General features: G+C 39.0%; 1 protein-coding gene across 4 annotated transcripts; it reads left to right on the top strand.

Moving 5' to 3' along the window:
- Positions 1-1,219: 1,219 nt before the first annotated feature.
- On the top strand, positions 1,220-23,070 carry RB195_000396 (uncharacterized protein; the record flags this gene model as incomplete). 4 transcript variants are annotated; one of them, XM_064196716.1, is made up of 28 exons in its annotated part: positions 1,220-1,342; positions 2,116-2,252; positions 3,138-3,235; positions 3,336-3,428; positions 3,561-3,628; positions 3,691-3,766; positions 3,909-4,045; positions 4,180-4,298; positions 5,209-5,318; positions 5,377-5,467; positions 6,361-6,476; positions 6,572-6,671; positions 7,087-7,167; positions 7,331-7,491; positions 7,541-7,612; positions 8,414-8,540; positions 9,304-9,401; positions 9,649-9,749; positions 10,351-10,478; positions 11,020-11,141; positions 12,539-12,745; positions 16,665-16,771; positions 17,693-17,799; positions 21,975-22,101; positions 22,403-22,522; positions 22,591-22,703; positions 22,786-22,946; positions 23,006-23,070. In XM_064196716.1, 28 exons carry the CDS (start codon positions 1,220-1,222, stop codon positions 23,068-23,070), a joined length of 3,165 nt encoding a protein of 1,054 aa, XP_064052595.1. The 4 variants fall into 4 exon arrangements, with proteins under 4 accessions (XP_064052595.1, XP_064052596.1, XP_064052598.1 ...); XM_064196715.1 differs by lacking the exon at positions 8,414-8,540 and having other exon boundaries at positions 7,541-7,649; XM_064196714.1 differs by lacking the exons at positions 1,220-1,342; positions 2,116-2,252; positions 8,414-8,540 and having other exon boundaries at positions 3,151-3,235; positions 3,909-4,000; positions 7,541-7,649; positions 9,304-9,405; positions 9,611-9,749.
- Between the last annotated feature and the right edge of the window lie 2 nt (positions 23,071-23,072).

The raw sequence follows: 23,072 nt of genomic DNA, 5'->3' as shown, positions 1-23,072 counted from the left end.
TCGGTTGAAATGAAAAATCACCCAAATATTAAATTCTTTGAGACGGCTATAACGCAGTTGGTAAGGGATTAGACTGTGTTTCCAGAGTTGATGGTTCGAAACCGCGCTAGACCGATCAAATCTTCCATTACTCCAGGATCGATAAATTGGTATCAGACTCCTCTAGAAGAACTAGAAACACTGATTTGGCAGATTGAAGGGGTTTCGGAAGTAATTTTATGGGTTACGATTGTGTGCGGTATACTGAAACGATATTGAATTGAAGTGAACAGCATGGAAATGGTTTGATCAACGGCCACACATTTTATTTTTAATTCCGGTTGATTTTGGTTCGACGGGGCTCGCTCCTGCCTTCTGTTCCTGATTAGATTTCCAAGATTGCGATCAGGACCACTTTGCATTAGACCAATCTGGAAAGTATATACGTACACAGATGGTCCGTCTTCACCGAACGTGCGGTCCCCAGCATCTTTCCCATTCATTTCGTTCCCCTCACCATATTCATCCAAGATGTTTTTCTGGAAAATAAAAAGAAGTCAATTCATAGTTCAGTTTGTTCAATTTTGTCATTGCGAACGCCTACAAATAGAATGTTCTACCATATTCGTGAAAAAGGACTTCTTTATCCTTTAACTGTTGAGCTGGCTGCTAGTCCTGACCTAAATATGGTTTGGGTTTTTTATTCTTCGCGTAGAACTTGTACCTTCTACGAGACCTCGTCAAGAAATGTGATGTTTAATAGAAAAATGCTAAATTTACCAAATAATATCAGCGGATGAGAGTTTGTAAGTCTGAAAAAATGTTTTTTTTCTTTTCTTCTGGAACCTCATGGTCATATTAAAAAGGATCAGATTGGAAAAAAGAGAGATTGAGAAAAGGAAGAAAAAGAAGGGAGGAAAAAAGCAGAAGAAGAAAATTAATTCGTATAAGAGTTGAAATGTGTGGAATAAGTTATTCTCTCCCGTTCATAACCGTTCAGATCTACTTTCAGCTACCCTGATAATCCGTTACATTCTGGAAGAATCGAAGGGAAGTCAGCTCAGTATGAAGCCACGATTCCAACAAAAAGACAAAAGGTGTAGCTGATCACATGACCTGTGTTAATTGCTGGATTTCGATTGATGACACCCGGCGGCCGATCGGATCGATAGAGAGAACATTTGATAGATTACAATCATTATGAGCTGACGGTGATGTGAGCAAATCCACGCCTTGAGAAATGCCATCACTTCTGCCGTTCCCGGCCGCTTCACTCTTTTATGTCATCGTTTTCCTGCTGGTTCAGGAAGCTACGACTCAATGTAGGCCACAGTTAACGTATCCTGAACTAGAACCATTACAGGTGAATCAGTTTTCTTCTTTTTTCTCGTTCTTTTTTTTTCGGAATTTTACGCTTTTCTTTTCTCTTATTTTTCTTCATTTTTTAATTTGTCATTTTCCCTGAGGATATCACGGTCTGATATGACGACAGTAGACAGTAAAAATTAGTTGATTAATTGAAAAATAAATTTAAAAATTAATAGTTAATTTAGCATATTAGATGTTATATTGTTGGACGGCACAACATCCAAAGGACAGGTTTTTATTGTCCAAGCAGAATGTAATACGTTGTGTAATTTTTATTTTATTATTTTTGTTTCATTTATAATACTTGTCTTATTTTTATTTTATTATTTTTATCTTAAAGGATAGAAGATCCACCTGGGATGCGCCGACATGTTTTTTTTTCTTGGACGCGTGTTGGTCCATTCTATGACTTGCCGGGTCTAGCCGATTTGTCAAATCAGTGTTTTTGTCCTCCCAGACAACTGTGATACCAACTTGTCGATCATGGAGGGATGAACGGCTTGGTTTGCACCAGGGCGATTTCGAACCGTCGACCATGTGGCAACAACGGGCCTCTTTTTTTATTTACACCTTCGTAAACCTCAAACGATACCGAATTGAAGTGAATGGTGGCTCACCACCAAGCGGATTAACTAGTACCATGTTAAAAATAAACGAATAAATAATTAGAAATGAAGGTTGTAAATAATAAATAAACTTCGTCCTTTATTTTTATTTACTGTTGTTTTTTGATGTTTGAAACACACTGTTTACATCATTTTATTATAGTACAATGGTTCATGGTTCATAATTGCCCGGAAAGCGCCTTCATCCGGATCATTCTTGCCATCACACCTGAATTCATCCCTCATACGCTTGGAAGTCGACGGTGATCAGCGTCTGAATATGACTGAATACCATTCTGTGTACGTTCCTATTGTTTACACATTACTTGAATCAACGACATTTTAGCCTGAGGGAATTATGATCTGAAAAAACGATCGGCTAACGCCTGAAAATTGTAATTATCATAGATCAGGCTCGGGTAATCGCTTTAAATATTAGGCTACCAATTTAAGGTGAATTTCTTGTTTTATTATCTTTTTTAACTAGTATATTTTGATTTTGATTAACTGATTACGGTAGTGTTTCAGCTACATAGATAAGACATGTATCACATTCTCTCCTAGTAATATCAATCTCCATATAGCCCTGAAGGTCACCTAACATTGTACGCAGACAATATTTGATGGGACCCTTACCTCTGCAACCGCCCCCCTCCCCCGGTTACGGTTTTTGGCACCTCTCCAACGTTGTAGACTGAGAAAAAGTCATTGAATAATAAGAACAATGACTGTACGTTAAAGTGGAAAGCAGAAAAATGAGGGAAGCGTGTTAAAGCAAAAAAACACCAACATGAGTTTCCTGAGATTACCAGTTCAGAAATTGGGAAACAAAAGGGATGTTCTATCAGAATGACTTTATTTAATTATCAATAAAAAATCGAGAATTTTCTCGAAGTTTTTTCGTAAGTTAACAATAAACTGCGTGAAACTTAATCCTATTTCTTTTTTTCCTACCAGCATGTCGCTACCAATGCTTGTTTTTGCAGCTCTTCTTCTTCTAATTGTGACCAAATTTCTCCTTAAACTACATCTATTTTTTCCTTAGGGCATAAAGTTACCCTTCATGCTGCCCGAAGAAGACATTCTTATGCAATTAAACTTTTTGGCTAAGACATTTACTTAATTTCTTCTTTCTTTCTTTCTATGGATGTACCTGAGACCGATTGAATCCATTGTGATTTACAGAAACGGAACGTGTATGCCACCGCTCTTTGGCGTCTGGAAAAAGAAGGAACTCGGCTACTTCATGGAGGTGCGCACGGAAAACGGCTACTTATTTTCAAGTAATGGGACCTTTTTAAAATTATTTTATGAAGTGATATTGTTTGGGTGATTAGGGACTTTCTCTACGTGAAGTTCAGTTATGTTCGTTTTTTAATACAGTGGGATTACGAGCGATTTATCACGACTATTCTGGAGAACAAAATGAAGAGATGAATATGGTCGTCTACGGTTGTTCCCAGGACGATGGTTACGGTAAATCAACAAATGAATAGTACTGGAGTATAGATTAGTTCAATATATACAACCTGAGTTGTAACTACTACAGTAATACCTGCACTCCAAGCAGAAACATATCCACGCAAAAATTGAATTATTCTTTTTTAGGGAATTGTAAGCCTAACGAAGAACTTGTTATGATTATGAGCAACTCCCGTCATCCACAAACGTTGCAGGTCCTTCCTCATTTTTCTTAATTTTATTTGTGCCCAATTTTTAAGGCGTTCTGGATTTTTAGCTGTTCAAATCAGCAAAACTGATTGAAGATGCTGCTTGCATAGACATCTTGCAATTCAAAACTCTGGACACTTACAGTAAGTCTTTCTGAGGGAAGGAGAGGGGCAGGGAAGGGCAGGGCGAATAAATAACTACTTTTTCATTCATTTCATTCCCATTTACATTCCATTGGATCGATCGATAACGAACATATCCTTGAGTAAGATAAGGTGAATTCAGCCGCATGTGGTGATGAAGTCGTGGATGAAGACCAGAAGCTTATCCATGCAAGGATCGACGAAAACAATGAATTCGTGGATGTCGAATGTCAGGTGGAGAACCAAAAAACCCCAATAACAAATATCAGCAACTTTTTCGTAAGTTCTACGGATATTTTGTTTAATAAAAAATTTTAAGAAATCAAAACTAAAAATTAAATTAAAAAATTAGAGAAAAAACTAAAAATTTAATTAACACAAAATTTAAAAAACTGCAATAGTGTTTTGTTTAGGACGAACCTCGAGTGCTTACCGTAACAGCGTACATTGATCCATCGTTGGTGAATGAACAAATAGCTCACATAAGTTGTGTCTACGTGAATCAATCTTCTGCTACATGCGAGTGGATAAGGTAAGGACCGTATTTTTGTGGGGTCCCAAAGAATTATACTTTTCTGGAAAAGGGTCACCTAGATGTGTAGGCTTGATTCATGAGACTCGCATCGTTTTTTTCCCTTGCTTCGGCTATTTGAACGGGGATATTGTGTGGTTTCCACTTGCTGTAGGCTATATTTGTCTTCCTTTTCTTACTTTAAGCAAATTTCTCCTGAACGCACATCACTTTTTCCATAGGTTATTCAAAATTGCCCTTCTAACATATATGCGTAAGTGTGTACAGGTCTGAAGTTCTCATTCAATGGCAGCTTTAAAGACAGCTCATTACGAAATTGGACGAGGTACAGAAACTCCGAGGAAGTCGTAGAATTCTGGTTGTAGACAGAAACTATCACGACTCCGCTGAATCTCCCCTAATCCTCGTAAAAGACAGCGCGAAAGAATGTGTTCTTTCCTACGAAATCGATTGCAATTAAATTGAATTATTTATTAAAAGTATCACCCCATGAATCTGAGGTGGTACGAATTTCAGTTGGAGTATTCTTATACGGGATAGTAGATTATGAAGAGGGAGGTGATTCTGCCCATTTCTTCCCAATTGCCGTAAAAAACGGTCCGGAAGATGCGGCGCGTGCACAAAGCTGGTGCGCTCCAATCGAACTCGTTGTAGGAAATAACGCACCGGAACGCTCGAAGCCGCATCTTCGGGGCCGTTTTTTTCGGGAATCAGGAAGAAATGGACGGAATCATCCTTCTCTCCATAATCTACGATCCCGTATACGAATGCTCCACCTGAAATCCGAACCACCTCAGATCCGTGGGGGATTCGTGGGGACCTTTAAAGTCAGGCAAACAGAGACGTCAACTGCACTGTTTTTTTTTAGCCTTTCAAAAAAAAACCACCGCGTAATGTTTTCTCGTTCCAGAAACAACAAGTGCTCCAAGTCTCAACTGAGTCAAAGCATCAACGGTGCTTCCTCGCTGAAGATGTTGACCAACTATACTCGCCTTGACGGAAATGAGACATCGATCGACTGTATGTTCAATGCGTGTTAAATTTTTTCTCAATCTATTTTCATGCTATCGTTTTTTAGGGTCCGGCACAATAATATGGGAAAATGGTGACGAATACATATCAATGCACTGCTTGGTAATCGGCGAAGATGGAGCATGCGATTCCTGGAGGTGGGTAGTGCTCGTCTCTGATCCATCGCAGAGCAAATGTTATCTTTGGGTTTGCGAACAAATTCAGCTCTTGAAAAACTGTCTTTCTTTATATTTCATATTTATATTTATATTTTCGAAATTTTATAATTTTTTTAAAAAATTAAAAATAAATAAAATCTTTTATATTATATTATATTTATCTTTCATATTATATTATATTTATTTTTTATTTTTTATATTTATATTATTATTATTTATATTTTATATCTTTCTGAATTTGATCACTTGGACTCACGTTTTTTTTTTCGTAGCGATCGAATGAACGCCAATGATTCCTCCATTGGTCCCGATCCCGTGTAGAATCCGTCTGAGAGAAAACTTTCCTGGAAGGAGACTTTGAAGCCTTTCTTAAACTTTTCCCAATCCTGTGTTTAACGTTTGACTTAAGACCCATGAGCAGGTTGTTAAAATCTATTTCCACAGATATTGTAAGAAGAGGAATTCTCGGAAAAGATATATTCTCGGATAGGGCCTATTTGATGGGGGCGTCGCCATACCTCCGCCTCCTTTGCACCTTCTACTCACTTAAAGGCATCACCCCACGAATCGGGGGTGGTGCGGGTTTCAGGTGGGTTATTCCTATACGAGGTCGTAGATTACGGGGAGAAAGGTGATTCCTTCCTTCTCTTTTTAATAGCCATAAAAAACTGCCCGAAAGATGCGGCTTCGAGCGTTCTGGGCGCTATTTTCCGCAACGAGTTCGATTGGAGCGCGCCAGCCTTGTGTACTACGGTGATTAGGAAGAAGTGAAGGAAATCACCTTCTTCTCTACATTTTACGACGACCCCCTTATAGGAACTCTCCACCTGAAATCCCTATTATAAATTTATAACTATAACACAACCTTTTAGGGTATATGTCTGGTCTGATGAGGATCACATGGACCAACCAACGATCAACGAAATCTACAGACAGCTGCAGGCGTTTTGCATTGATCCTACTGATCTAGTTTTTCTCAACACTTTTCGTGAGTTTGCGTTACAAAGAATGTTCAATAGTTCAATAAATGTTAATCTTCGTGGATTTTTTTCGTAATCTGGAAGGCATTTTTGAACTTTTCAGATGAATGCTCAAACGAATCTTCTACGACGCCCGCGAACAAATCCTGTGGTGCAGTTGATGGATGGTCTCCGCTAAATACAGCAATGTTGCAGGGTGTTTGGTAAGAAGACGACAATCTCGTAGTTTTTTTTTTCTCTGTACCAGAATATCCGAGAATTCTAATTACGGTATGTGGATTTTTTGCGCTTAACTATATATATCCGTGGAGACGGGAGTTTCAAACGAAGTTCGTCGGTTTCTGAACTCAGACATTTCTTCTAAATTAATAATTTTCTAATTTAACAAACCAATAAAATAATATATAAACCCTGACATTTCTACTAAATTAATGATTTTCTAATTTAATGAACTAATAAAATAATACGTAAACCCTGACATTTCTACTGAATTAATAATTTTCTAATTTAATGAACTAATAAAGTAATATGTAAACCCTGACATTTCTACTAAATTAATAATTTTCTAATTTAATCAACTAATAAAATAATATACTCTTCACCGGAATCTCGTTTCAGGTACTTCGCTGCAGATTTGAATGCAGACCCTAAAATATTCCTGCAGTCGGCGGTGATCGCTCTTACTCCCAATGAAACTAAGTGCGTTCTTTATCCAAGAATTTTTTTTTCTAATTTTTTGTCCTCAGAGTCAATGGTGAACATATTCTCAGCGATGTACATAGTGAATTCCATTGCTTCCATCCTCCGTGTTTATGCGCTAAAATTAATCTTTTTCAAAATTTTCAAAATTGAAAGTTTTCAGTCCTTCAACGATGCACATACGGTATTATGCTCAGAAAGAGGCCGATAGTGAATGCGTCGGTCCACACGAAGGCGAAGCTATTCTTCTAGAAAATTCGACGTTGCTCATAACCATTGAGTATCGCTACACTCTAGTACCAAAATTTCGGAATACGATGAAATGTGAGTTCGTTGGATTCTCCAGGAATTCTGCTCTATTTGTTCGTTTCAGTCAGTTACCAGGTGTTGTACATCGACAACCAGCGTGCTGCTCTCTATTGGTGCTATCAGCGTGCCCAGAATGGTAGTTGCGTTCAACATGACGTCAACTTTATGATCAGGTAGGCGTAACTGTGGAGTGCAGATATTAAAATTCGGTCACATATGACTACAAAATGAGATACAAGAAAAAACAGTTAGACCAAGTGGAAAATGAAATAATATAACAAGGAAATTTCTGGATTTTCTGGAATTCTAATGAAAAAACTAGTCTATTGCATAAAAATGAGAGCAGTTAAGTATAACTGTACAGAAATTTAAAAAAAAAAACCCTCAATAATAGTCATTGATGGCGTAACAGTATACCGTAAAAATTAAAAAAAAACCTGGTCCATAGACGGTACTCTAGACAGATGACGTTGTGCAGGGAAACAAGAAATCGAACGAACACGAACAAGACGAACAAGAAATCGTGCAGCACACTTAAAGGCATCACTCCACGAATCTGGGGTGGTACGGGTTTCAGGCGGGTAATGCCTATAGTAGGGAAGAGGGTGATTTCGTTCATCTCTCTTTGCATCAGTGTAAACATACGATCTCGGAACGCTCCTTCTTGCGACGTAGTCCATTGCAGCGCACCACCCTTTCGCCCCGCCCCGGCCTGCGATTCGTCGGAAATCCATTCGGACCATTGCACCCCGCTCCCGCCTGCGACTCGTCGAAAACCCACTTGGACGGAATAGCGAATAATCACCGGTGTGCTCTGTGACAAGAGAATGACCACCTCAAATCGAAGGTGTATAGAACCGTGATTTGACCTGTAGTGCTGTATGGCGCCGCGTGCTGACATAGCGGTCAAAGTATTGATTGAAACCTCGTCTTGAAGTTCTGGAAATAAAGATACTGCGAGGGACGATCGCTTCCACTCGCCTCGATCATATCCGCAATGAAGAAGATCCAGCAAAGACTGGAGATGGCCGTTTTATGCTGTGGAACAGCAAGTCAAGAGATCGGTAGGATTTTTCTTCTTCTCAGGGATCAATATTGTCGTGCAGTCGGTGGTAGTCCACAGGTTTCTTTTTTCCCTGCTACGGCTCTGTTCAGAAACTCCGAAAAACCATTCGCACCTGTCGATTTTTCACTTCTATTCGTTTTCTTTTTTTTTGCGGGTTGTTCGCTGGAAGGGACCATAAGTAGCCGAAATTAGGGTGATTTATGGATAGATAAAAAAAAAATCAAATTTTGGTTTTGAGATTTTCTCGATGTTGTCGCATCACTGCTTGAAGGACTTTTTCAGTCCACCCTAAGTTTTCTGTTTTCGCCGTTGAAACCATAGAACTTTCTGGCAACCTCAATCCCGTGGCGGCGAGACTTTAAGAGTTGGTAGATGAGGTGTCCACCATCACACCAACTTTCTTACTGACACCACCTCACTGAATAATTGCGTTTTTGCAGTAGCCGATGTTTTATTTCTTTCTTCTTTCTGTAATTTTGCCAATTTCCCGTTTTTATGCCGTCCTACCATCTAAGGATTCTCGGAGTCTGCCTCAGTAGCAGAAGTAGGAAATTTCGAACTTTCCGATCTTGTGACGAAGTTGAATGACATCGTCAAATCCATGATTACTTACTCAAGGAGGCCAAGCGTACCTCATGTAGCGTATGTTTTCCTAAATGTCCTAAAAATTTATGAGTCGCCGACAACCATAAAAGGGTTATCGAATTTAAGGAAGACAGCTCGATGCGATCCATACAGCCCTCTTCTACTAATTATTTCAGGTCCCGCCACTTCTCACACAATGATCTCTCTATGGTACTGCCATATTTGGAGAAGGTGTGTATTGAGAAGGACAATCTTCGCTGGTTTGATCTCCATTGTAAGTTTTATCTCCTCTGGAGGCATAGAAAGACCCTGTTACGGATTACTCTTCTCCCTGAAATTTGAGAAGTGCACACTGGACACTTCTCAAACTCAGAAAAAAAATCCGTAACAGGTTTCAATAGCTGTCTTTCGGTTATGAAAGATGTATTCCTGAAATTTTTGAACCGCTTCTCTCAAAATTGTATTTTTATCACAATGTGGAAGCGAAATGTCGGCATCAACACAACTTCGACGGGACCTAGTGACACTTTCCCATTACGACGTCCTTCACATCCTCACGGATGTGCAGGAGCCGAAATGTTTGGTTCATCAAGTGAAAGGAGTACGTGCTGATCTTACCTCGGTGAGTCAATTTAGTTTTTGCTCCTGTTGGGAAGAATACGTCCCTGAGTGCTGGCTAGGGTACCTATAATGGGTTGGACCCAACAAGTGAGGGGGTCCTGGATTTGTGGAAATAAGAAATGGCATTGTTACGGTAATTCTCAGCGGATCTTATCAGTTTTCTTTTCTGCGCCAATTAGTGTTTCCAAGAATTGTGAGGATTATAAGTGTCTCGATAAAACAATCTCTATTGTAGAATATGGGGCGGGTGTAGAGTATTCGGAAAGGGATTCCGTTATGACTGCACAATCGATCGATGGATCGAAACAGCTCTAGTTCGCACCAAACCTCACAGCCTTCCGGGTCGATAAATTGAAGAATTGAATTGTCGGGGAGGATAAAAACACTGACTTGGTCATCGGCTGGACGCCGCAAGTCATTCTGAAGGTTAACGCGCATCTCAACGATTAAGAATTCCAGTAAAATGCGTTAACGCTTGCCGCATGGATTGATAAACCAGGAACGTTATTCTTTATCCTTTACCTTATAGCTGAATATGTGTTTGCAAAACTGTGTTTTTCAAGATTTCTGCACTAGAGCTTGGATAGAACCCTACTTTTTAGATTGAAAAGGCTGGAACATGGTTTCTGATGGCAAGATTCGACGAAATGGCGCTCGATACGTATGCGATGGTTATGCGAATAACCACCGTTTCTCAAACGTCCGCAGTTTTACGACTCTTCCAGTCTGCGTGAGTACAAATGTATTCCTTACTAGAAGCTGTACATCTACACTTCCGTTAACTACGCACAACTCTTTTACCGTACTGTTTTGAAGATTGCTTTCAGCAGGGTATTTCCACAGTATGTGCTGTTTTTCATTTTAATTTAAACGATTAAAAGGGCATATTTCCTAGTATAAGTAGTTTCATGTTGGGGTCCAGTTAATCTCGATATAGTCGAAATTTTCGTTTTTTTACGGTTTAACAATTTTTGAAAAGCTTTTTCGAAGCTGAAACTTGACCTAACTCAGCTTTCAGACTACAGGAATACTCAATTAACTCATAGTTCACGCAAACAATCATTATTTTATTGCTATCATTATTTGATGTTCCTCGCCACTTTAACAAAACAAATATGGAATGTATGAATCGATTGACGATTGAATTATCAGCAGATCAAACGTAAGGTTGACGTTCAAACGTGCCCTTGTGGTTTGCGTCACTCATGAACTATTCTCTTGCGGCCCTCAAGCAACTACATTTCAAAAATCTGAACCATTAATTTTTATAGAGCTCTTCCTGGTGAACCATTGGATTGTTTCACTCGTGTTTTTACTGTGAAGGAACTCCAGAATGGTACTGACTTTTTCTACGAGCTACACTTTGAGGCCTCCACGAAGAATTCCACAACGAGTTAGTTCTTGAGGATTTTATTCTGGATCAAATTAAAGGTCCGAAAATTATTATATCCTAGTTCATCTGGTACATTTCAATTTTCAAAGATAAATTCGATTTTGAAGGTCAACAATTTTGAGAAATTCTTGTTTTAGTGACTTTTTGGGAATTTTTTTACATTTGCTTCTGGAAGTACATATTGCTAAGCTATAGTCCAGGAGAAAGACATACGACCTTCATTATGAAGGTTTTCTTTGAAAAAAGACTTGTCGTTCTGTCGTAGGTGTCTCTTCCTCAAATAATGCTACTTTCCATGAAGGTCGTGGTTTGCAATTTGACGGTTTCCTTGAAGGTCAGGGTTTGCAATTTGACATGGTTTCCATAAATATCGGGGTTTGCAGTTTGACAGGTTTAAAAAAAAAGACAAACTTTAGATGAAGTAGGATGAAGTGTTTAGCATTGATCACTCACTTTAAGACTCAAAGCGCTCGACTTCAATTTGGAATTATTTGAGGTTCATGAACACGTTTCTGCCTATAGAATTACTTGAGGTACTGAGACGATGCACTGTTTTGTCTTTGGTGGAGTATTCGTATACGGAATGGGAGACTATGGAGAGGGGGGTGATTCCGTCTATTTCTTCCTAATTGCCGTAAAAAAACGGTCCGGAAGATACGGCTTCAGGCGTTCTGGCGCACTATTTTCTACAAGGAGTTCGACTGGAGCGCGTCAGCCTTGTGCGGCGTCGCATCTTCCAGGCAGTTTTTTACGGCAATTAGGAAGAAATGGACGGAATTACCCCCCTTTCCTTAATCTACGATCCAGTATACGGATACTCCACCTGAAAACCTCAGATTCCTGGGGTGATGCCTTTAAAAGCCTTGGTTGGCGTAAGACGGTTCGAAACAATTAACCGTACGGTCGCAATGGGATCTTTACTAACCTAAAAATTTGGTGCTTCAGATGCGAGAAGAAAAAACGAGGCGAAGAAAAAATATAAATCTAAATTTGTATTAACGAAAAATCTTTTTTTTTTTGCTTTCCTGGAATCTGTTTTTCACTGTGTGAGACATATTTCTACGGGAATAACGTAGTTTAAATATGCTAGGATAACAAGAACCAATAGAAAAAGACCGATTTTATATACTTTGTATGCATATCGATTACAAAAAAAAAACTCTAAATTTCTCTAAAATTAATCATAAGCGCATCCAACAAAGTCCGGGCAAAGCTAATCAGGCTCAATACTACCTCTCAGGGATGTTGGTATGCTTGTGCAGTTCTTCTAAAAAATAAGATCATGGGCTGATCAACGACGGACACTTTATCCTTTATCCTCTATCCATATTACGCTCCAGTTTCGGTTTTTGTTATTTTTGTGATTTTTTTAATTGTTATTAAACTTCTTTTCTCAGTGATCTTCCGTTTCCTCTTCTTCAATCGACATGTGGGAGTGTTGTACTCGTGTTTGAGCATTTCACATGATGGTAAATGCGAGGAACGCGCAATTTATGTGATCTCACGGCACGAAACCATCGACCATGCCGAACTGATCGTGCTCGAGAAAGTGGCGAAAGCAGTTTGTGTGGATCCGCAAGTACTGTACCATACTGCTTTCTTTGGTATGTTCCACTACTTATTTCGTTTCCACTAAGTCGTTATCAAAAACAAACAGTATCTGGATGTCATCTAAGCATCAAAGTTGTTAAATACATCCGTTGATTTTTGTACAAAGGACGTCGCCGAAGTGTTATTCTTTAGCAGTGGATCGTAACTCGTTCGAGATTTAAGATACTTTTGTTTCGCAAAAGCAACTAAAGGCATCACCCACGAATTTGGCGTGGTATGGATTTCCGATGGCGAAAGACTATACGGGGTCGTAGATTGCAGAAACGGATGGGATACCGCTCATTTCTTCCTAATCGCCGTAAAAAACGGCCTGGAAGATGCACAAAGGTGGCGCGCTCCAACAGAGCGTCGAGCGTTCCGTGACGCTGTTTTCTACGACGAGTTCTATTTCTAATTCGACGACCCTTTAAATCTCGTATGGTAACGTTGACGTACAAAAACGTTCTCAGAATGAACGGATTTTGCTTGAAAATATCAAAGTTCCTTTTTCGGTCTTATTCTGCTCCAAGGCAACTGATGATTTATCACACAATTTATGACCGAGCAGGAAGAGAAGTGTTCCTGTAGTTCTTTTACACAACGCGTCATTTTCTAAAATGTGGCTACGAGATTTTTATTAGCTAGAGATTTCGGCTTTTTCGTCATTTTCAGAAGCCTGAATAGAGGTTGACTGGAACAATCTCTCATACAATCGTTAGTCCGTCAAATGCCACACTACCCTGGGTCAATGTTTCGATAATCGTTCATGGTAGCAAAAACGGAAGCCGTTTACATTGAAATTAGTCCTACATAGCGTTCCACTGGATCTGTGGCCACTGGTATCACAATATTTGTCGCTGCTAATTGTTTTAACCAATGAATATTGCTGTATGGGATCATTAGCGACAACAGAGCACCGGGAATATCAGGCAGCTATAGGTCACAGAGCGGTACAAGTGCCAAATACTCAATCGTTATCGACCCGCGTTGAGAACTCCGCCAACGTTTTCCTTGCCGATATTTCTGTTTTTTCAGCCACTATGACACATTTCACGTCATAATTGCTTCCGTTGTCGGTCCTATATCTCGTCCAGTGTCTTCCAAGTGATGTTATCAAGCTTCCATGCTTCCTGCCAGCTTCTTCCCGTCATGTGTCGAGTAAATAGATATTTTCACGAAACAGAAATATCGGGAAGAAAGACGATGGAGGCACTTTGGATTTTTTCAGGAGTCCCTTCAATGAATAAAAGAAATGGATGCTTGTCGATAACGAATGAGTTCTTGCCACTTGTACCGCTTTGCAAGCTATAACGGTCTTGTATTCCTTGTGTAGATCAAGTGTTACAGGGTCGCTAGCGATCCTACGCAGGAGTACGTCCCTTCGTTGGTACGCTTGGCAGCGTAAGATGTACGTGCTGCCGGCAGCCGCACCGCCGGTGAAATGCACTGTAAGACTAGTTTTAGAGTTCATGTATGGATTCCGTTTTTATTACTTCAAACGATTATCGAAGCCCTGACTCAGGGTGGTACTGGAACTTTACGGATTAAACGTGGAATTGTCCCAATCAACTTCTGCTTAAGCCTTTGAAGACAACGAAAAAAGACGAAATGCCAAACTAATGAAGGTTCTATCTAAAAAAAACTCCATAGACACAGTAGTATCCAGGAAACATAGACAGAAGTTTCTGATGTTCAAAGTCAGAAAAAAGTTAGAAGTACAAGGCTTTCTCCAAAGTAAGTACGGAACAAAAAAGGAGAAAATTGGCTTTTTTCAGACCCACCGTTGACCCCGATCTTATTAACTTCCTCTAGAGGATTAAATATCTTTGTTTTTACCAATCTGAGGCAATTTTTGTGAATTTTATCAAAGGTGGCACTGTATTTGCTTCATATCCAGTTTCGAGTTCTTTTAACTCATTTTTGAAGTAAGACTTATTGTTAAAAGCATGAGGATCGACATACTGGAGATAAGAATTCTCTTTATTCCTACAAAAATATGTAGCTACCTCTGAAATATGTTAAATTGGATTTTTGTGGTGTTTATCGTGTTGTGAAGTCAAGAAAACGAAAAATTCACGGAGATAGGAGAAATTTGTATGTTTAATCATATTCTTCTCCATTTCTAAGCCCTATTCGTCAACTTACCTCATCCTCTCTTACGCGGACGGTAAATTTCGGCTCCTCTACCCCCATATTCACTCATTCACTCCACTGAGGCGCTGACAAGTGGTTCTCAAGCAAGACAACCTCTCGCCGCGCGCTCGTGCTCTCCGTGAGGACGACGGTGGTGAATGCAATTTACGGAGTGAAGCGTTTGATGTGGGTTGCGTGCTCTCGTTAGCCACTCACGCTTCACATCCGTATTAGGTCAGCCTAAGCCAACAATTTTGGATTACGTTAAGGAGATGAACGAACGTGAGATGAAAGGTCTCTTTCGATTCGTTCGCGAATTAGAATTCGTCCTTCTTGTAGAAATGCGTCCTGCTTATAGAAGTTCTGGGAAAACACTGAATTTTGTGAATTTATGAAGCACTGAAGAAAAAACAACGCATTGGGTACGGATATGACGTATATTAAAGAAGTTCTGGTCAAACGTTTCGAGATCAAACCACTTTTTTCTCAAAATTAAACTTCTAGAATGTCCAAGTGAAAATTCCAGGATGTTTATCAATTTTTTTTCTCCATTTACAACGCTCCTGAACACTAGCGTTATTAATTCTTTTCTTGATTAGGGCTATGGATTTTTCTAAATATCCTTAAGCCGTGTCTGCACTATCACTTTTTTAATCCTGGATTCTTGCCGGATTACTTGTCCCTAACTTCGTATTCGTATTTTACATGTAGAATTCATAGAATTTAAGAGATCAGAAAGTGGAAAAAATCAAATAAAATTAGTCGGAAAGTGGGGAAAAATTAAATAAAATTAAAGTAGAGAAATAAGAAATAAAACAGAATAAAAAGGCTATAAAACGAAATAAAATTAAGCGTAGAAATCACCTGCATAGCTTCTGTTCGACTTAAACTAATTTCATAAAGACATTCTTGCTTACAGACCGATCTATTCCAAGAATTTTAGAAGTTGGAAGGTAGAAACAATAAATTCAATAAAAATAAAATTAAATTGAAGAAATAAAAAATAAGATAAAGTGTAGAGGCAATAAAAGGAAATAAAATTAGTCGTAGGAACCATCTAGATACAGTAACTACAGTACATAGTTCTTCGCCAGAAGACCTTCTCGGATCCGCTTTTTCGAAAGAAATAATTAAATAAAGTGAAGAGGCAATAAAAGGAAATAAGATTAATCGTAGAAACCACATTCTACAGTAGCCACGGTAGTTCTTCGCCAGAAGATCTTCTCGGATTCGCTTTTTTCCCCCGTTTTCTTTGGCAAAGAATTACCGTGGCTACTGTAGCTTTTGTTCTTTTTGAAAAGAGAATAAGCCGATCCCTATCCCGTCATTATAGCAAACTGCAGCAGCTGCAAATGAGACGAGAAGCAATTTGCTATTTGACTCTATTATTATGAATAGCGAAAACAATTTCACTACTGACCGACGACGATACGTTGTGAACGTTTTCCAGCGCACAATATTTATTCAATTTCAATTTAATTCTACTATATAGTCGAAATGAAAGTCGGCATCAAATACAAATGGCATGCACAAGGCACAATTATTTTGGAATATCAACGATCACAGTATGAAGGCACTTAAGAGCTCTCATATTTGGAGACAAAAAAATTATATGGACGTATGGATGAAATATATGGATATAGGAGGTTTAGCAAAAATGGATGGGGAAAAAATGGATGGAACAGGATGTGGATTTTGTGGTGTTAAGAGTGTAAGAGCGATGATAAGGATTTTGTGTGATGTGTGCTGCCGTCGCCGCCGCCACCGCCACCACCGAATTCGACTCCAACCATTTTCCAGACGAATGTGTCTATGACCATGCTCAGCTTAGACCACCAGTTTGTGGTGCAATCGAGGCGAAATCGTCGATTGCCGAATGGACGCCTCTGAATGAAGAACTGATAAGGGTTTGTTTTTTTTACGGACACAATTTTCTGGTTTTTTTTTTTATCTGAAAAAATTCGTCGTCGAATTGAGGAAGGGGTCCTTTCATCGGACATTTATACGGCTATAGAAACCAGAAAAGAACTCAGAAATCAGAACTCGGACGAGTCCTTGTTTCATGGCTTCGGGAAAATTTTTGGGAAGACTTGTTTAGGGTCCCACTATCTGTGAACTGAGAAATTTTCCGAGAAATCAGAAAAGAGCTCAGAAACGAGAACTCAGACGAGAAAGAGTATTTTTTAGAGGTTTATTGAAATTTTTCTCGAAATCACAGACACATATGTATACAGCTGTGAAGCTGTGAACTTACGAGGATTTTTTTTTAAATCATGAAGCTAAAAAAATCGAAAAAATCTCAAATTTTAAAATCATAAGTCAGAAGTAAAAAGTAAAGTAGAAAAAGCAAAAGTAAAAAAGAAAGCTCTTTTTTGATTGAATCAAATTTTTCTGAAAATCTGGGTGTGGATTAAAGAATATCGCAATGATGTTCTACTGTTGAGAAGATGTAAAATCCTTGTTTCATGGCTTCGGGAAAGTTTCTGATGGGAAGACTTTGTTTAGGGTCCCACTAAGTATTCGAATTCAATATTTTCCTACTATCCAAGAAGATAATTCACTTTTTCGGATGAAATTTGCTTAGTCTTCAACAGAAACGATGAGATACATGCAAAAAAAGCATCGTTGCTGATTTCTGAAAAGCGAAGGAGGACGAAATTTGATCCAGCACACTCATTGTTTGTCCTCCAAATTATTTAGCCACTTATGGTGGGGGACAGACACCGCGGGCGGGACCCATTCGTCACATATATCGCATTTCTCGCAATAAGTAATTAACGAGTAGCACGCATTGTTGTTGTTGTTGTTGTTGTTGTTGTTGTTTTCAGCTCACCTACGGTTCAATTACGTATCATGCGGTTGCGTCCAGCGATCTACTAGCAAACCCGTTTGCACTTCGTTTCAGTGGGAACGGCACCGAGAAGATCTCCGATGGGTAAGTCCACTCTGAGAAATGTCTGGAATTATTCCACGTAGCCGTAAATAGCGGACGGATTCGAGAGGGTGCTCAGAGCTGCCGCCGCCGCCGCCGCTGCCGCAGGCGCTTTTCCGAAACCTATACTGCTGTGCACTTTGAATGCACGGGGCTAAAGTCGATACACACAACCACACAACGCGCTCGTCGTCGTGTCGGAAACCTAACTAGAAGAACAAGCTCTCTGAATAAGCACGGATTATCCCGGTATCCTGACTTCTGCTTAGGACCTACTTGTATGTACATTTCTCAACGCCTCCAGCACTAAGTGTAATGTCTGTGTGAAGATAAACATTTTTTCAAATAATAATTCAATAAAATTTTGATTAATAATTTCAATAATTTATTTTAAATAATTTTAAATAATAAACAAACTTAACAATGATTTTAATTTTTAATTAACATAAATAATAATTTCGGTTTTGAAAACTTTGTCTTGATAATTTCGATTTTTTAGGTTTTTGAATGAATTTTTTTAGGTTTCCCTCTATGTGGAATAGAATTTCTTTTCGTAATCCTCGAATATCTCATTACTTAATCTTTGAATGTAATTAGCCTAAGCGCAAGGTAACTGAGCAGCGTTTTCAAAATCGTTTTCTGCTTGAAATTTCAAAAACGACCAAGTACGTCCCTAAAAATTTAAATTGAATTTGAAATTGATTAAAAACTGTACTGTAGTGGTGATGCGCTGGTTTTTGATCTACCAATTTATACGAAAATTTGCGTGAAATTGATTTAATTTGATGGTAAGTGAGAGTCAGCGCAAATTAGATTATTTGTGGATCGAGAAAGAACCGCCTTAAGCAATGCTTAGCAACAATTTATCCTTATCGTTCTTGGCTAACTGTTCTTGTGCAGAACCATTAATTCAATGGAGTGACGGACCCTTTACCCTGACCCGACTAAAATGAAGAGGTGAGTATGGCGTAGTTGGTAAGAGGTTCTGCTGCGACTACACGGTCGGTCGATGGTTCGAGATCGCCCTGGAGCCAGACAGGCTTTCTGTTCCTCTAGGGTCGATAAATTGGTACCACACCTTTCTGGGACCCCCGCAAGTCATTGTATAGGCTGGACATGCGTTCCTAAACCTCAAACGATTCTAAATTGGATGTGAACTCGCCGCATACCAAGCGGATTGATTAACGCCAGGAAACTTATCCTTTATCCTTTGGTTAAAATAAGGCCGGACCTCGCTCTTTCGAATTTTTACCAACCGGGGGAACGTCGGGGGTTACTACATTTGGAAGTGCAGTGAAGCAAATATCACAAATGCTTGGTGGCCTGAATGAGTGATGAGTCTTCTGGAGTCCGCCGGGGTGTCGACAAACAATCTTGTTCCTGCGTCAAGAGATGATGGAACTGTCGAGAAAAATGGCAGCCATTGAACTTTCAAACCGCGTCGCACTCTCGTAGACCGATTTCAGGATGTGTATCACTTATTTACGTTAGAATAATCTCTAAATACTAGAATAAAATGTAAACAAGTAAACACAGTCGTTAAAGTTAAGGTGAAGAACTGCATCCCTCAGAAATCCCATCGCAAACTTCACTCTAAACGTCTTCGAGAACGTTCCTTGAGGAAAAAAGAACTGGTACCTTAGTTAAATAAATTAATTTTCTACTACTTATCTTTTTAAATATTTACTTATTCCATTTATTTTCATTTTTTCAATGTTTTTTCTTGTCTTCCAGAAAAACTTAGTTTCCTCATTTGCAATGCATAATATGAGGAGCTTTTCTATTCTGCTGCAAAACACATTAACGCTCCTTGATGTTTCACGAAAATGAGCCCGAGCAAAAAAAAAAAGGATTTTTGCACATAATGTCGAAAAAAAATTTCTGCACTCGTGTCCCACGTCCCATTATGTATCTAGCTCGAAATTCTACACGGAACTCCTCCTCCTACTCACTGTACTCGTTTTTCTGTCTCTTTCTTTTCTTTCAAAGTATGTATTTAGTATTTGTTTACGTCTTCCATTGCCATATTCTTTTGGCACGACATTTAACGTAATAAATAAATACATACAGTAAGCTTAAGAGAAGGGGAGAAGCACAAAAATTTCCCTTTCCCTCATTTCCACACACCTATAAAATAACGAACTACAGTAGAATTTCATTCAAATTTTGATTTTTTTTTTAAATTTTCTTTCTCAGCTAAGAGATTTATGAAAGCAACGTCGAGAAGTTGGTGGTTTTAGAAGAAGCTGCATAAGGTATATGAAAGAAATATTTTAGGTAATTACCGGAAGAACCGCTTCAATCGATAAAAAAGGTACTGAAAAATAATAATTTAGGTAATTCACGGACAACCGCGTAAAATTTAATAAAAAAATTCGATAAAATTAGCCTCCCGAATAGGTTTAAGAAATTGAAAATCAGGAAATTTTACCACGTACAACACATTGTAATGTTATAAGTTATATAGTGTGTATTTCTTATGCTAATGCTCATCCTCAAAAAAGTTCACACATAAAAGAAAATTTAAATTAATAGAATTAATTAATAGAAATTTTCTATTCTTAGAAAAGTAAAAAGGAACTTAAAATGTCAAGATCCGAAAAAAATCGGACTCGGGACTTAAAATTAAATCGTTTACGTATAATTGTTATTCGTAACTACTACCATATAATTTCACGTCGATTACTTGTGGGTAGACGCTTAAATTATATGAACGGATTCGTGGGAAGGTGTGGGTCCTGACATGAAAATAATGAGAAGGAGATTTGGAGGTCCTATGCAGATTATTTGTGTTGTTTAAATACATATATTTATTTATTTATTTATTTGCTAAGCACGCTTCTGTCCCTTACTTCCTTTTACGCCTTTTACGCTAATAATTTGCGAGACAACACGCTGTAAGGCCTGCTTTCCTAGCGCAGGATTTTTTTTTGGCCCGAAATAATATGGAATTCAAAAAGCGCGCGTTCCTGTGGATAACTGTTTCCGAAGATGTGTTCCAGCGAAAGGCAAACGGTCAGAACGAGATTTTCGGAGCTCGTTTCGAGTGAATGAGAACGAATATTTTTTTTCCGGAACGAATTATACGATCCTTCAGGAAAAGTCCATTACAGCGTTCTTAGTAAATCAGGTGAAGCTCAAATATCCACATATTATTTAATTAAATCTTTACATTCATTTTTATATCCTCTTATTATTATTCTCTTTAAAGTTTAGACTTGCAAATTATAAATTTCCTTAACCGAGAAAGGGCACAGCTCTAGAAATTATGAAGTGCTCAAATGAATAAGTAACGAAGCTCCAGCGAACAAACGCTAGAAGAATGGAAAGAAAAAATCCCTTGCGAAGAGTTTTCACTTCATTCTCCTTTCTTCTCAAAACTTCTACCACCTTGACGAACACGCTTGAGAAAGCCAGCTGCTGTACATAATTAACAACTCACACCTGTCTCTCGTGGTGCATTGGACTTTCTGAGGAGGGCTACACTCGTGAATTTCAAGAATTCTTAGGGTTTCGTCCAAAAGATGAGTTTAGTCATAAAGATAGAGGAATATATCTGGCTTCAATCAATCCGCTTGGGATCCACAATCGTGTTCACTTCGATTCAGAATCGTTTGAGGTTTACGAACGTAGGTTCAGGCGATACAATGATTTCCGGAGGCTAGCCGATCTATCAAGTCAGTGTTTTCATGCTACCAGACAAGTCTAGTACCAATTTATCAGAGGGATGAAAGTCTTAGTTGGCGTTGGCGCGATTTCGAACCATCGATCGATCGTTCAGTCGCAGTCAAACCTCTCACCAACTGCGCTACACTCGAGCACATCTTATCCCAGAAACTTCATGGAGAAAACGATATTCTTACATTCTTACATTCATTCTCACATAGAATTACCCCTCACGACCTGCGCCACCACAGCTACAGTAGCAGCAGCAGCTGAGCTGACAAGTTCCCATTATTCTTCCTTGTCTAGAACCCGAAGCAGCAAATTTACAAGTAAAAACTGAAAAATTTTCCTCTAAAGCTGAGTGTTTTTTTGATAAAAGAATAAGATATTTTTGTCGTAGTCGAATCAATTTCAAGCTATTTATCGCTTTATCAGCCGGACTTTTACTATCAAACAAATCTTGACTGAGATTGGTAATATCGAAACAGGACCAACCGCACATACCTTTTCAGGACAACCGGATGCGATGTGACACCAGTCACCGTAGAATTCTCAGCACGGAATCGATTGCTGGTTCGTGTAAACGGAGAGGTCGTACTTCTTCATCCGACTGCGTCAAGATCGGAATTATTTCTGAAAGTGAGAGTTTTTCAAATGATTTGTCGAAAATTACAGTATCCCAGTGTCGGTCTGTACTGGAAATCCTTACTGGTTTTGTGTGAAAACGCAAGTAAAAACTTGTGATCTTTTTGCGGAAAAAATAAAAATCAAAATAATCAAATTTTAAAATGCTAAAGGAGTTTTTGCCGAATTTTTACTGAAATAACCAATGATTAATCTAAAGAATAAATAAATAATTTTACTAAGAATTTTTTTCCTACTAATTTTTGAACGTTAAGGGAATATCGCTAAGCACAGGTTTATTTCTCTGGAAATTCAGGAAGCTCAAATGACTGGATCCTTACCTTGTCTAAATCCTATTGAAGAACGAAATGGTACATGTGAAGAACTTCGTACTCCTTCTTGCCGTGGTGCTACCTCCTTACGAATGGCCGAACAGGTACGCATATCGGCGCTGGATTCCCTGGATTCGGGGGAATTCACGATGATGAAGGAGGATTTTTTCAGTTGCACGGGGAATGGGTTTTACACGCAGCCGATCCGACATATGTGTTGAATTGGAAATGTGTGGTGAAACCGTACGGGACGAATCAGCACGAATTCTCCTGTCTTAGTGAAGGGTGAGTGCTGTCGCTGCTGCTTCCGAGACTTCACACAAGTGCTTCTCCACTTTCTTCTCTCTCTTTTCTCTTTTCTTTTCAGCTGGTACGGTGAATGTGAACGTGAGACGGTAGCCGTGCTAACAGTGGATGCATGGGGTGGATTTCAATTCTCCATCGACTCACCAACTCATATACCATCTGAGCTTATGTCATCCGGAAATATTTCCGTCACCACAGACAGATTAATTCTGATGAGCGATGGTGATTTAGTAGGACGTCGATACAGCGTTTGGGTGCGACCAAACTACGAACCTGGGCAGAGTTTAGCGGACGAGTTGTCGGATTTCTGCATATGGCCGTTACCATCACAAACTCGTACCCGTGAAT

Source organism: Necator americanus, chromosome IV (assembly GCF_031761385.1).
Source record: "Necator americanus strain Aroian chromosome IV, whole genome shotgun sequence".
Taxonomy (NCBI): Eukaryota; Metazoa; Nematoda; class Chromadorea; order Rhabditida; family Ancylostomatidae; genus Necator; species Necator americanus.
The sequence above is the reverse complement of the archived record's forward strand: the minus strand, read 5'-3'. Positions and strand labels throughout refer to the sequence as shown.